This window comes from Bison bison, unplaced genomic scaffold (assembly GCF_000754665.1).
Source record: "Bison bison bison isolate TAMUID 2011002044 unplaced genomic scaffold, Bison_UMD1.0 scf7180017864386, whole genome shotgun sequence".
Classification (NCBI taxonomy): Eukaryota; Metazoa; Chordata; class Mammalia; order Artiodactyla; family Bovidae; genus Bison; species Bison bison.
This window is the reverse complement of record NW_011494958.1, coordinates 1,248,589-1,263,717: the sequence shown is the minus strand read 5'-3', so window position 1 is coordinate 1,263,717 and position 15,129 is coordinate 1,248,589. Positions and strand designations below refer to the sequence as shown.

At 41.1% G+C, this 15,129-nt stretch overlaps 1 protein-coding gene across 1 annotated transcript in view; it reads right to left on the bottom strand.

Moving 5' to 3' along the window:
• The window catches only part of MTUS1 (microtubule associated tumor suppressor 1), a 67,160-nt gene extending 57,568 nt beyond the window's left edge, over positions 1–9,592 (bottom strand). The window contains 1 exon segment of the mRNA XM_010858369.1: positions 7,991–9,592. Coding sequence (XP_010856671.1) covers positions 7,991–8,111 — 121 coding nt within the window. The 5' untranslated portion in view covers positions 8,112–9,592.
• Positions 9,593–15,129: the final 5,537 nt, after the last annotated feature.

Sequence of the window (15,129 nt, the reverse complement as noted above, 5' to 3'; positions counted from 1 at the left end):
GCAGAGCCACTGGAGAAGAGATAGGCTACCCACTCCAGTATTCTTGGGCTTCCCTGGTGGCTCAGCTGGTAAAAAATCTACCTGCAATGTGGGAGACCTGGGTTCGATCCCTGGGTTGGGAAGATCCCCTGGAGAAAGGAAAGGCTACCCACTCCAGTATCCTGGCCTGGAGAATTCCATGGGCTTGCAGAGAAGTCGGACACTACTGAGCAACCTTCACTTTCACTATCCTCAGAGCACAAGGAAGAAGACATAGATGTGACTGAGGTGTCACTTCACAGGATAGCAGCTCCAGGACTGGCTTTCTCTCTGTTACTAAGGCAAATGACGGGAAATATTAAATGCGAGCTGTCATATGAACTTTCATTTTGTTTTTGTCTGAAGGATCATTTTGTCTGAAGAATCATAATAGGAACCTGAGAAGATGCCTGGCATCACAAAGCCGAGCTGTGCTGTTGATTTCAGCGATGACGGCATGCGCCAAGACGTCCCTTTAAATTTACCACATGGATGAACACGGCACCAAGAATAACACTCTGTCACCACAAGGAACCATTTTCAAAACAAGAACAAACAAAACTCTACATGGCCCTTCTGCTGTATCCACTGCAAGCACATGTACCTTGTCAGATTTTTAAAACTGTCTTTTCTGGACTTTTCCACCTTGAGCTAGCCAGCTTAGGTGATGTCACCACTGTGTCAACGAGGCCAGGCCCCGTGGGTCAGTGCTCCACGGCCACAGACGGTGTCCCTAACATCTCGGCCATGTGCAATCACGTGTTCTTCATCAAGCAGGGCCCCCAGCAGAGCAGCAGGGCTGACAAGGCACATGCAGACAAAAGATCTGAGTGGGGAAAATAAATCCCCAAAGTGGGTCAAAAATCTCCTTATTGTGAATTAAAGATGATAGACTACCTTTAATAGACAGTAGAAACAAAAGTTAGAATAGCCAATTAAAACATTCAACATTAGGAATTTCTCTAATACAAATGGGCTTCCCTGGCAGCTCAGACAGTAAACAACCCGCCTACCATGCGGGAGATCTGGGTTCGATCCCTGGGTTGGGAAGATCCTCTGGAGGAGGGCATGGCAACCCTCTCCAGTATTCTTGCCTGGAGAATCCCTAAGGATAGAGGAATCTGGCGGGATACAGTCCATGGGGTTGCAAAGAGTCCATCACGACTGAGCGACTAAGCACAGCACAGATACTATAAATAATAAATAAAAAGAGAATGTTGTTCTCAAAATATTAACCAGTTATGGAAAAATAATTTGAGTATGAGATGTCTAAAATTCAAGTAACAAGGAACAATAGGAAAAAGCCCAGTCTCTCATGCAAAAAGCTTTATTGGTATTAAAGTTACCCAGAGCTACATAATTGATGCCTTTTATAAAGGACTCTCATGTGCTAGGGCTTCCCTGGTGGCTCGGATGGTAAAATTTCGCCCACAGTGCAGGAGCCCTAAGTTTGATTCCTGGGTCCAGCAGATTCCCCTGGAGAAGGGAATGGCTACCCACTCCAGTACTCTTGCCTGGAGAATCCCATGGACGGAGGAGCCTGGCGGGCTACAGTCCATGGGATCTCAAAAGAGTCGGACATGACTGAACTAACTCTTTCTTTCTCAGGTACTGAAATAACCCAAAGTATTACCTAAGTCAAATAAGAAAAATAATGTCCAATTTTGGGATACATTTAAAAACACACCTGTTGTCTTTTTACCTAAGAAAACAGTAATGTGCATACTATTAATAAAACACTATTACTAGCTGTGAAACATGCTTTAGAGCTAATAAAAAGTACCATAATCTGTATTATTTCATGTATAGGGTGATTCTCTAATATCTAAAATTCAACCTAAATATTTCAATGTTTCTAATTAAATAAGCATTTACTATATATGTTTCCCGTGCCACATTCTTCCATTTTTTCCAGATGAAAAACACTGTTTTCCTTCCCATTCTGAATCCAACTTCAAACTATACTGTATGGTTTATTTTCTATGTTTATATGAAAACAGATGCCACATTAAAGCACAATTTGGCATGGTAAAACTTTACCTTTTTCTTTCAACATCTAACTTTTAAAGGCTTATCAAAATATTACCTATTATGAGTAAAAATTCATTTAACATATCACTGCTCTCTTAAATAGACTGCAATAACTATGAAAGGGCACATTTTAATGTCATAGCAAAGCTGAAGCTATAAGACTGCCATACCAAAGAGTTCAGTATCAATCTATGCCAAGACATTTTTAACATAATGCCACTCACAAAACCAGTTCTTAGTAAATGCTTATCGATGTGGCATGAGGCCAGTGTAACTTTCAAAGCTGCTTTCCAGGAAACTGCAAAGAAAATTGTGGATTCACAGAAGCGATAACAAAGCGGGTGGTGGAAGGCCATATCTCTCTTCTATTGTTCTTGAATTTGATCCTTTTGATGTCTTTTTGCATTATACAAATGACTGAATATTTTAATTTCTTACAAAAAATTCTAACTATATATAGTTATTTTATGGAAGCTTTCTAAAATGCTTTCACTGGCTTCTATATTTTGTGATGTGTGAGAGAAACAGAGAAATTAAAATTTAGCATCACCTTAATGCATGACCATGAGTTCCACCATGTATGTTCCTAATAAAATATATCTTTTATTGACACATTTAAAATACATAAAACCACATTTAATGTTGAGAACATTCTTTCTGAGTGTACTATAACTGAAAATTAATTCATTTAAGAGAGCAAAATCAAATATTAACCTCTACGTCCAAACCATAAAATAACTTGAAAGTATCCAATTAACATAGCTACAAACTAGGTGATCATTACCCAAAAAAATTCATATCCTAAAAGAGAAGAAACGATGAGGTGTGTTGCAAGATTCAACTTGTTAAATGATATACTGCCCTTATTTATAAGCTATCAGTATTAGCTTTTGAGAAATTAGTTTTGCCTTCTCTGTGGCAGTTGCTGTAATAGGGCTCTAATCTCTCTTTACCTGCATGCACTACAGAGATTGGAGAAGTGAAACACTCAATTTCCCAGCTTCCTTTGCAGGTAGAAACAGCCATGTGACTGAGATTTAGCCAATGAGATGTAAGCATGAGTGATAGGGCACTGCCCCTTCCCAGGGTCTTGTTTTTGCAGCCTGCAGCAGCCATTGTGAGATCATGAGGCAACATTCATGAGAAAAAGGCTAAGAAAAGAGCATAGGTGTTAATCCTGACATTGCTGAGCCTCTGAACAAGGTAAGAGCTGCTTCTTGCTACGTGAGACAAATAAACTCCTTCTAAGCCACGCTGTCTTAACAAACTGCACCTAAAAGCATTTCTGGGGCTTCCCTGGTGGTTCAGTGGTAAATATGCTTCCAGTGCAGGAAACACAGGTTCGATCCCTGATCCACGAAGATCCCACATCCTGCGGAGCAACTAAGCCCTGTGCGCTACAACTCTTGAGTTCATCTTCAGAGTCCACATGCCGCAAGTACTGAAGCCAGGGTGCCCAAGAGCGTGTGCTCTGCAACAATAGAAGCCTCAGCAATGAGAAGCCCTTGCAGCAACAGAGACCACACACAGCAAAAAATACATAAATAAAACTATTTTAAAAGCGTTTCTGTTGGACGGTCTGAAAAGTGAACACCAAACATAAGAACACTACAATGACTTTCGTTCTAATTAAACACTTAATCCTGTTCCGCCTCACTCTTACCAAATACCTAGGCAAAATGGTTCTCTTTAGTGTGGCTTCAAGTAAATGAAAATATCTTGTGTTATTAATAATACTCCTCTTGCCTTTCCTCAGAGTATGTGTAAATACATACCTCCCCTCTTTGCTTAGAGTAATTGCTTTTTACTCTTACTAGCTCAGCAGAAAGAATTTTTAGTGCAGTGAATTGCCTTCACTTAGGTCAGTGAGAATATCAACTCTGAGGTTCAAACTGGCACTTTTCATAATAATGAGTACAAGTATCTCATCCCCAGCTGCACAGAAAACCCAGATTCCAACAGAACTGGAGGCAAGAAATATTTCTACAGAGATGATTCCTTTCCCTCTGCTGACTCATAAGATGGAAATGAATACGTTGAGGCAAAATTCTGAGCTACGCTGAACCGGGTGCTTTGGTGAAGTCAGTGAAACCACTTTGGGCCCTCTTAGCAGGTGTGGGCCCTCCTGGGATGCTACCGTCTTCGCCTACTCTGGACGTCCTGCAACATCACCCCAAACTGACACATTCAAATTCATTCCTTGCGTCTGTTTAACAGAGGAAATTGTATCCTGGACTGGACAGCACACTTTGCCAATCAATTTATTAATATTACAGCACACAGCGCCCTGAGCAAAGGTTGGTAAAAGGGCCCATTCCATCTGGACTCCTATAACCACCACCTTACTGCTGGCAGCTCCCCCTCCACAGTCCATGCTCCAATGTGTTAAAATTCTTTCATTTTCTTGAAGGAGCTCACCTTCAAGGCTTTCCTCACCTCCAGGCTTTCACATGCTATTTTCTCTCCCTGGAACACCCTCTGTTTCTTGGCTAATTCCTCCTATCCTGGGGTCCCAGCTGACATGGCTCTTCCCGTGGAAGACCTGGGGAGTCAGCCTCACCTGCCGGGAGCTGCCTGGACACCTAGTCCATGTCATACCATGACTGTCTGATGGTCTTTGCCTGACTCCGTGGTAAACTGTGGGCTGTGGGAAGGCAGGGGGCTACGTGTGAGTTAGTCCTGACTACAATATCAGCATCTGGCATTGTACCTGCCACACAGGACATGTCTAACAAATACTTATTTATGAAATGAATGACTTGACCCTGCAATGTGAAAAGATAATCTGGAAGCAGGGAAAAGGCTGGTTGGTGGCAAAGACCAAAATTATAAAATCTTTCAAAAAGCTCCAAAGTATTAGACTGGGTGATGACAAAACTGTTGATATTTGACCTCTGAGAAGAGCAATTTCAAATGCTTCAGCCTAATAATAAAGCCTGAACTAGAGCAGGCAGAAGGCTTCCCAGGTGGTACAATGGTAAAGAACCCACCTGCCAATGGAGGAGCCATCGGAGACTCGGGGAAGATCCCTGGAGGAGGGCATGGCAATCCACTCCAATATTACTGGGCTTCCTTGGTAGTTTGGTAGCTTGGTAAAGAATCTGCCTGCAATGTAGGAGATCCTGGTTCGATTCATGGGTCAGGAAGCTTCCCTGGAGGAAGGCATGGCTACCCACTCCAGTATGCTTGCCTGGAGAATCCCATGGACAGAGGAGCCTGGTGGGCTAGAGTCCTTGGGGTCGCAAAGAGTCAGACACAACTGGAGTGACTGAGCATGCCCGCAGAATAGTGAGAGGGTAAAAACAACAGGGATTTTACAAGACAGAGTCATAGATTCTTGCAACCCATGAATTGTGGTTAAATGAGAAAGAACAATGGGGGCTTTGAGGATATACTAAGGGCCAAACAACGATGGTGTGAAGAGAAAGAAATCAGTATTTGCTGAGTTTGGGAAATAAGCAGAGAACTCGTTTAGATAAGAATAATTTTCAGGTGTCAGTAACACATCAAGGACTTTTAAATCTGGAGCCAGAAAATTCAGAGAATTTGAGGTTGAAGGGACCTTGGAAATCATCTCGTCTGATTCCTTTATTCTGTATCCCTGTTTGGTTAAGTGATCAAGGTCACTGACTTGGTTACCAGCAGAACCGAGGCTACAACCCTGGGCACTTGGAATCCAGGCCAATACCACGGTCAGTGCAGCAACCAATAGCAACACCACCTCTTTTTCTACTGTTTTCAACCCAGGTGGATAAGAAGAAATGTGACTACTTCAGTCTATTTTTTATTGGAAGGTTTCTCAGACCCTCTAGTTGTGCAAAATGGATAAGCTCATAAAAGATTCTTTCTGGGGTAAGTAGAATTATATTCTTTACTTAATTATAAAATGCTTCCTACATGCAAAACTCTTTTTTCCATCATGGCTATTCACTAGATCTAACAGAATTACAGCAAGATTCACAGCTGGAAAAAAATCTAAAAAAAAACAAAAAACAAAACCAAGAGGTCCCAGGTTTTAGTCCCATCTCTGCCACTGGCTGTGTGTCCTTGGGCAAGTTAATTCTCTGGGCCTCCAACCTCCTGGTGTAAAACCAGAAGAACTAGATCACCTTTAAGTACACTGAAACTATGATGGCCATCAAATGAATGGTTAAAAATATTTTTATGTAAATCCAAAACATAAAATGTGCCCCAAGTGTCACTATTAGTCAAACTCTGGGAATAAAAGTTTTAAGCTGCCTTTGTAAAGCTATCTGCTTCATAAAAACAGTAGAAACAACCTAAAATGTTTGCTAATGGAAGATTGGTTTAAATCATGGCTCAGTCAGCAACGGGATGTTATATGACTGCTAAAACGCACGCGGTAGATAAATGCCTTAACATTCAAATCTAAGATACATCCATGCTTAAAAGTAAGCTATAAAAGAGTATATATTATGCTTCCATTTCTGTAAAACAAAAAGGGGTAAAAAAGCTTACATGGGCTTACACATGACTCGAAAAATTACTGGAAGGATAAACAAGCCCCCACTAGCGTGGCTGCATCTGTGGAGAGGGCACAGGGCCTGGGTAAGAAAGAGGCTCACGTGGAACTGTACAACCTTCTGCACTGTCTGATTTTCTTTTTAACTTGGAATGTGGATTGATTTTTTTTTTTTAAGTTAAAATTAAAAGCCACTTGGGAGCTATTTTAGATTACAGATTGTTACAAATACAGGGTACCCTTTTATCTTTATTTTTCACCTTTTTATTCTTTAAAGTTGAGAAAAATGACTGGTGTATAGGCTAGGAGAGACACAGCCACTGTTTCCCTAGGAACTTGTTCCATTTACCTTCAGCTGTCAGCTCAGACCGAGAGGGAAAGGCTGGCAGATTCCGGCTGGCAGATTCCAGTGACAGGTCAAGGGGAGTTATGAAACACGAGGAAGAGGTGCTGGAGAAAAACGGGAATTATCCCACAGGGCAGGGAGATGCCCCTGGGGAAACTAAAAGCAGTCAGCTGAGAAAAATCACTGGGGACAGAGATGGAAAACAAGACCCAGAAGAGCCGGCATTCATGGGGAACAAAACAACATCTACTCAATATTTACATACTCAGAGGATCCTAGCACAGTTACCACTAACCAGCCCAGATTCAAAAGATCAGCACTCCCCGTGTTTATAGCATGAAATCAACTTAATTGACCATAGTTGCAATTATATCCAAACAACAGGCAGCGACAGGAGGCAAATGAATCCTCTCAAAGTGGGCAGGCAGGTGACATGTGCCTAAAATATACTCTGCATTCATTTCCATCTCTAGGCACAGAAAATAAAAAGCAGATACAAGCAGGAAGATTAGAGGCAGTCTCTTGTGATTTGCAAACATTTTCGCCATGAAGCTTGGAAAACTTAATTTGCCGTTCATTTCCTACCTGTCCACAACCATTATGATGCTTTATTTCAGCATGTTGAGAACACAGCCATCGTTTAGTATACCAAACCAGCCTGTCACAACCTCAGTGAGGAACTACAGAACGAAAAACTACAGAACCCTCTCTTTTCATCTCCTTCTTTAAAGGAAAGAGAGCTAGTTGTCTTGATTTACCTGTCTCCCATTTCCGAAATCATGTGAAGGAAAATGTAACTGAACAGGTGCTGATTTTTTTTTCCAGATCTGGCTGGTGTCAGAGCAAAGAGCTGGGAGCATCCAGGCAACAGTTCGGCTTTCAACGAACAAGCCAAACAAACAGTAGCTTGCAGACAAGGAAAAGTGCTAGGCACATGTGTTGAAGCACAGGAGAAAGCGGCTTATTTTGACAAATTATGCCTGGTTCTCCCATTAGAGCTTTCTTTCCTCAATAATCTGTCCCCTTAGGAGATTTCTGATAAGCACCTGCAAGGTAACCGAGAAGCCCCCCCACCCAGTGTAACAGTACGGAGAGAGGTGTGCCAGACAAACCTGTGTGGAAAATAACAGTGCTTTTCCGAAACCCTGAAGGAAGTCGCAGATTCCGCAGCAACCCTTTGGCAGTCAGCCGGACGTGAATGGTGGACAAGGAGAACTTGGGCGACAACAACATGTCTTCAGAGCAGGTGGAAAGAAAATGTCACAGAAGAACCAGCTCCCACACGGGCTCTCACATACTGTCTTTTCCAACCCTGCACTCTTCTCCCAGGCCAAGAAGCACAGCGAGAGAAAACATGCCTACATGCCAGACGCTGCTTACCGCGCCCACACAAAAGAAAAGCCCCAGAGCTATCCAAGTGCTTCTGGCTTCCGCTTCCACCGCCAGATGTTGCAGAAACAATGCTCTTCCTCTGAAGCAACTCCTCCTAGCAGCCCCAGCAGTCAGCAGCCTCTGAGTGACATCACACTGAACATGCTATGGGGTTGTTATGGTTTGCATCAGAGATGGTGAAGGGGAGGAGAAAGTGGGTGGTCTTAGGCGCTTTACATAACAACCAATAATGTCACCGGTTCAGTGATGGCTTGGAGGATCCTTAAGGGGAAACAACTACTTCGAGGCGTGCCTAATACTTATTTAGTAATTATAAAGAATTAAGACTTCATTACAGTAGTCTGTATTCTGGTTTTTTAAATTGTAATTATATCTATAATTTAAACTGTAATTATATATACACACACACACACACACACACACACACACACTAGTAGTAACACAGGGAATTTTTTCATATATTTTACATAAACCTATATAGAAACCTAATACCTGAGACAAATGTGTTCCCAGTTACAGTTTTAAGTAAGATGCCTACTATAACATCTGGAGCTAAGGTAGCACTGTAGGTCCATTATATTTCTAAAAAAAAATCTTTTTACTGTATTAATGAGAGATTGAGGAAAGGTTAAAGTTCAACTTTACCACTCATATTCTTGAGACCTCACTAATAACCAACAATTAAAGTTTAATGCAATACCTCTATCAGATATAATTTAATAGTTCCAGAGGAATAAAAAATTAGTCTGACAAGCAGTATTCTAAAGACTCCACTTACTGCTTGACTCATTGCACTTACAGAATATCAGGCGACCTCTCAAGAATAGTAGTGTTTTGAGATTAGGAACACCAGGAAGGTGAGATTATTGTGTATCAGTAAGAATTGAGATCTAGCAAATGTTTACTTGAGTAGAGTCCTTGGTAAAAAGTACATTAAAATATAATGGCAAAAACTAAAAGAAGTTGCAGGAGAAAGGCATGGACATAAAAGAGAATTGCACCTGCAAAATGCTCACTTAGGTGAAGCTAATATTATTAAACCAGGAAGAGCCCAAACTCTTGATAGATTTTAATTTTAAAAAGTATAAGAAAACAATATGTAAAAAAAAAATGATCTATGCATGTTTCCTAGATTTCCAAGGCTTGATAACAGAAATAAATGTGGCTGTTGACCATAAATAACTAATAGATGCTATGAGAATGTGCAGGACACAGTTACTCTTTCAGAAATTCTCTAGAGTGTTCAGGGTGTGACGAGTGGAGGAGACAGGCAGGAAAGGAAATTCTGAGTAATTCCTTCTCCCTTTGCACTCACCCCACCCGCCCCCTCAACCCCCACCCAGCCTCTGTGGGCAAGCTACAACCTATTCATACACAGACAAGGGGTCTTGTTAACCAAGGAATTAAAGTCTAGAAAAGCTACATTTAGGTATTGCTTCTTGACTTTATCACAGTTTTTATTAAAAAGCAAATTAATTTGCCACAACCAACTGTCCTTCCTGCTCCCCACCAAGAAAAAAACACTTGTAAAAACTAAGATTAAAAACCAGCATTAAAATTATAAATAGAAGACTAAACACTGATATTACTAAAAATAGACATGACACCACTCTCTTTACATGGTTTTTGTTTTGTTTAGTTTTTTGTTAGTTAAGTAATAGTAAACTCTATCCTGGTTGAAAGGGAAATCCTTTAGACTGGACTACTATAAAAGAAGAAAATAGCAACATGCCATCAATTCGTTATATTTATTACAATGTCTACTTGAACTACCTAAGCTACACCACATATATGAAAAGTTATGTTGCTAATGATCTTTCTAAACAGCAGAGCATGGCTCTCTGCTTCTCCCTGTGAGTGATGCCCTGTGGCCTGGGAGGCTTGCGGTGTTTCCCGTCCTCTGGGGAGCTCTTCCTTCAAAGGCAAAAAGCCCAAAGCCAAAAAACAGCACAGCTAGGAACTATAAGAATAAAGAGAAGCAGTGCGTCAAAAGGAAAAGTCAAAAGTCAGAAGGAGTAGTTCCCGTTTCTACAGCAACGTGTACACACACACACACACACACACACACACACACACACACAGGGAAAAAGGGAAAGACTAAGAACAGCTCAAGCAGGGTTTCTATTCTTTCCCAAACACAAGTCTGCCGCCTGGTGGCGGTTCAGCACAAGTGCACAAAGCAAAAAGGCAGCCTTGACAATTGATAAACAGCCAACTCAAACAATATGCTATGTGCCAGGCACACTCCTAAACGCTTTTTATGCATGCACTCTTTTAAATAATCAATCAGCAATAATTGCAGGGTTACAACAATTTTTATTTTATATATATAGATAGATAGATACACACACACTTCTGGGGGGTTGGGGAAGCAGATTTTAAAACTGGTTCAGAAAGATCAAATAATTTACTTCTTTGATCAGTTACGTGTACACACACTGTCATTTCTGAATTTATACCAAATATAGAAATATAAGAAAGATAAGAAAGTGTTCATCTTTAATTATACAAAGTCTTAATTTAAGAGGACGTAAGGAAAAATTTAAGGAACTTTTAGTACTTAAATGAGAAAAATGTAATTAGTTATAAAAATTAGGAGTAAGATCACAGAGTCATTAAAATGAAGTTTTTTTTTAAAAAAAGTTTAAGTGGTAGAATAGCTTTATAAAAAGCCCATGATATGAACTGAGTTTCTATTAATGACACAAATAAAGAAAAATAATGAATAAATAATCGTATAGAGTAACCCACTCCAGTACTCTTGCCTGGAAAATCCCATGGATGGAGGAGCCTGGTAGGCTGCAGTCCATGAGGTTTGCTAAGAGTCGGACACGACTGAGCGACTTCACTTTCACTTTTTACTTTCATGCATTGGAGAAGGAAATGGCAACCCACTCCAGTATTCTTGCCTGGAGAATCCCAGGGATGGGGGAGCCTGGTGGGCTGACGTCTATGGGGTCGCAAAGAGTTGGACATGACTGAAGCGACTTAGCAGCAGCAAGGCTTTAAAAACTAAAGAAGGTATGTTATGGATGATAAAAGTGTTTGGCAGTCAATGTGTTACACTGTCACAGTAGATTCAAACATCAAGAATCACAGATCTCACTGCAGTCTGTATAGAAGTGTGTGTGTTTCATTAGTGACTTGACATTAGAAAACAATGATGCTATGGTCCCAGCATAGGCTGTGCAGGGTTGCTCAGATGCTACGAAATACATCCAACTAGGACAGATTTACTTGTTATTGTTAATGATCATTAAGAATCTGGAGATTAATGCTTAACCAGGGATTCAAGCATCTCTAATTCAACCAATCTTCCCAAGAACTCCAGCACGAGTATCAGTCTTAACATTTATTATATTTCCTTCCTTTCCCTAACATAGCCCTAATTGCCAGATTTTATTTTTATATATGGCACTTTTTAAGTTCAATCCTCCATTCCTTCCATAATATCTTCTTGCTTAGTAGTAAGAAGGTCTATAAGACACACTGTAACTATCAGAAATTTCACATGAAACGATTAGGAAGGGCTTCCCTGATGGCTCAGTGGTAAGAAATCTGCCTCTCAGTGCTGGTGGCACGGGTTCGACCTCTGATCAGGAAGATCCCACAACTAAGCTCGAGCGCCACAACTACTGAGCATGCGCTCTACAGCCCAGGCATCGCAACTCCTGAGCCCATGTGTCAGAGCTCCTGAGGCCCTCACGCCCCAGAGCCGCTGCTCCGCAACAAGAGGAGCCACCACAATGAGAAGTCCGTGCACTGCAACCAGGGAGTAGCTCCCCAATCGCTGCAGCTGGAGAAAAGCTCGCTCAGTAACAGACCCAGTACAGCCAAAAGTGAATAGATAAATAAAATTCAATCTCCACCCAACCCATAAGATTATAAATTCTCCAAGATTAGCGGCATTACCTTTTAGTGCTGGTTGCCCCAAATAAAAGCAACAATGTTTTATCCACATACAATGTGTGTTTTTAAAAACGAAGGGGAAAAGTGTGTTCAATGTAGAATTTTTTAAAAACTCAAATTATCTGTACATCATAGTGCTCTGTAGCCAGTTATTTTTAAACTTAAAATTTTCACTTAAAACTTAAAATTATCATGTGAAAATGATAATGGCAATGATAATGGCATTATCACTCCATGGCATTAAATAATCCTCTATGTTACTATTTTAATGGCTTTAAAAATGTTATAGAAATGCCAGCGAAGATAAACAACACCCAGTAGTGTTTAAATCATTCAGACTGTTTCCAATTTTCCCCCCTTTTAAACAGTTCTGAAAAGCGATAAATAAGTCAATCATTTTCCTAGAATCAGTTCTGATAAACGGAATGCTGAGGTAGAAGGCTTTTGTCACATGTTGCCAAAATGCCTCCATCCAGGAAGGGCTGCAGTAACTTACGCCACCTCCTCCCACCCCCACAGTGATATGAATGAGACAATTAGTCCCCACTCATTTCACCAGCACTCTTAGAAATATAATATTTGTCACTGCTATATTTTAAATGGATAACCAACAAGGACCTATTGTATATAGCACAGGGAACTCTGCTCAGTGTTAAGTGGCGGCCTGGATGTAGGGTTCAGGCAGTTTCGGGGAGAATGGACACATTGCATGTGCGGCTGAGTCCCCCTGCTGTCCACCTGAAACTATCACAACACTGTTAATTGGCTCTACTCCAATATAAAATAAAAAGTAAAAAAAAAAAGTTTGTAAACTTTTTCAATATTTCTTAGCCCTTTGTATCTCTTTTGTGTCTAATTCTTTTACCCTTTTTTAGTGAAGTATAGTTTATTTGCAGTGTTGTTAGTTTCAAGTGTATAACATAGTGATTTCTCATTTTTATAAACTCCAGTTAAAACTATTATAAAATACTGGCTATATTCCCTGTGCTGTACATTACATCCTGGTACCTTACTTTATACCTAATAGTTTGCACCTCTTAATCCCCTTCCCCAGTATTACCCCTCTTCCATACCCTCTCCCCACTGGTAGCCACTAGTTTGTTCTCTGTATCCGTGAGTCTTGTTTCTGTTTTGTTTTGTGATGTTCATTATTTTTTAGATACCATAGTAATAGTGAAGTTGTTGAGTTGTGTCTGACTCTTTGCAACCCCATGGATTGTAGCCCGCCAGGCTCCTCCATCTGTGGTATTTTCCAGGCAAGCATACTGGAGTGGGTTGTCATTTCCTTCTCCAGGGGATCTTCCCGACCCAGGGATTGAACCTGGGTCTCCCACACTGCAGGCAGACTCTTTACCATCTGAGCCACCAGGGAAGATCAAAATATAGCACCTGGTATTCCCAGGCGGTCTCCCATCCAAGTACTAACCAGGCCTGGCACTACTTAGCTTCCGAGATCAGACGAGATGGGATGTATTCAGAATAGTATGGCCATAGATACCATAGTATGTCTTTTTTTGTCTGACTTACTTCACAGCATTCTCCTGGTCCACCCATGTGGTTGGAAGTTCTTCATTTTTTATGGTTAAGTAATATTCCACACCCACGCCCACACACACACCCATATCTTCTTTATCCATTCATCTGTTGATGGACACTTTGGCTGCTTCTGTATCTTGGCAATTGTATATGGTGTTGCTATGAACATTGGGGCACATGTATCTTTCTGAATTGGAGTTGTCATTATCTTTGGCTAAATAGGGACTTGGGGCACATGTATCTTTTTGAATTGGAGTTGTCATTATCTTTGGCTAAATAGGGACTTCCCTGGTGGCTCAGACGGTAAAGCGTCTGTCTACAATGTGGGAGACCCAGGTTTGATCCCTGGGTCGGGAAGATCCCCTGGAGAAGGAAATGGCAATCCACTCTAGTACCATTGCCTGGAAAATCCCAAGGACAGAGGAGCCTGGTAGGCTACAGTCCATGGGGTCACAAAGAGTCGGACACGACTGTGAGACTTCACTTCACTTCACTTTGGCTAAATACCTAGGAATGGGACTGCTAAATCATATAGTTCTATTTTTAAAACATACTCCATATTCATAGCGCGGCACCAATTTACATTCCCACTGACAGCACACCAGGGTTCCCTTTTCTTTACATCCTCACCAACGTTTACTGTTTGTGGTCTTTTTGAGGATGGCCACTCTGACAGGTGCACGGTGGTATCTCACTGAGGTTTTGATTTGCATTTCCCTGATGATCTGTTTACTTTCCTACGTGCAGTTGTCTTTACCCTGATTTGAAATGGCCTGAACTGGAGTCAACAGGTTGCTGATGTTGTCCCAGTTTGTGGTGTGACCCCTACTACTGTTTACAATGGCTTTCGGTTGAGATATAATAAACATTAGTTTTAGGAGCACATTAAGATATAATAGACATTAGTTTTAGGAGTTTTAGGAACGATTCGGTATAAGCATAATCCTGATTTTTGCTCTTCATAAATATTGTGGGGGTATTTTTTTAAAAAAACAAACAGAAGATTTGTGACAATCCCATGTTGAGCAATGCTATCGACATCATTTTTCCCCACAGCATTTGCACATTTTATGTGTCTGTGTCACTGTGTGATACTTTTTGCAAAATTTCACACTTTTTATTTTGTATTTTTAAATTAAGATACGTACCTTTTTTAGACATAATGCTATTATCACACAGTTAATAGACTATGTGTGCTTAGTCACTCAGTCATGTCCGACTGTCTGCAACCCCATGGATTGTACCCCACCAGGCTCCTCTATCCATGGGATTCTCCAGGCAAGAATACTGCAGTGGGTTGCCATGCCCTTCTCCAGGGGATCTTCCCAACCCAGGGATCGAACCCAGGTCTCCCACACTGCAGGTGGATTCTTTACCAACTGAGCCACCAGGAAACCCCACGAATACTGGAGTG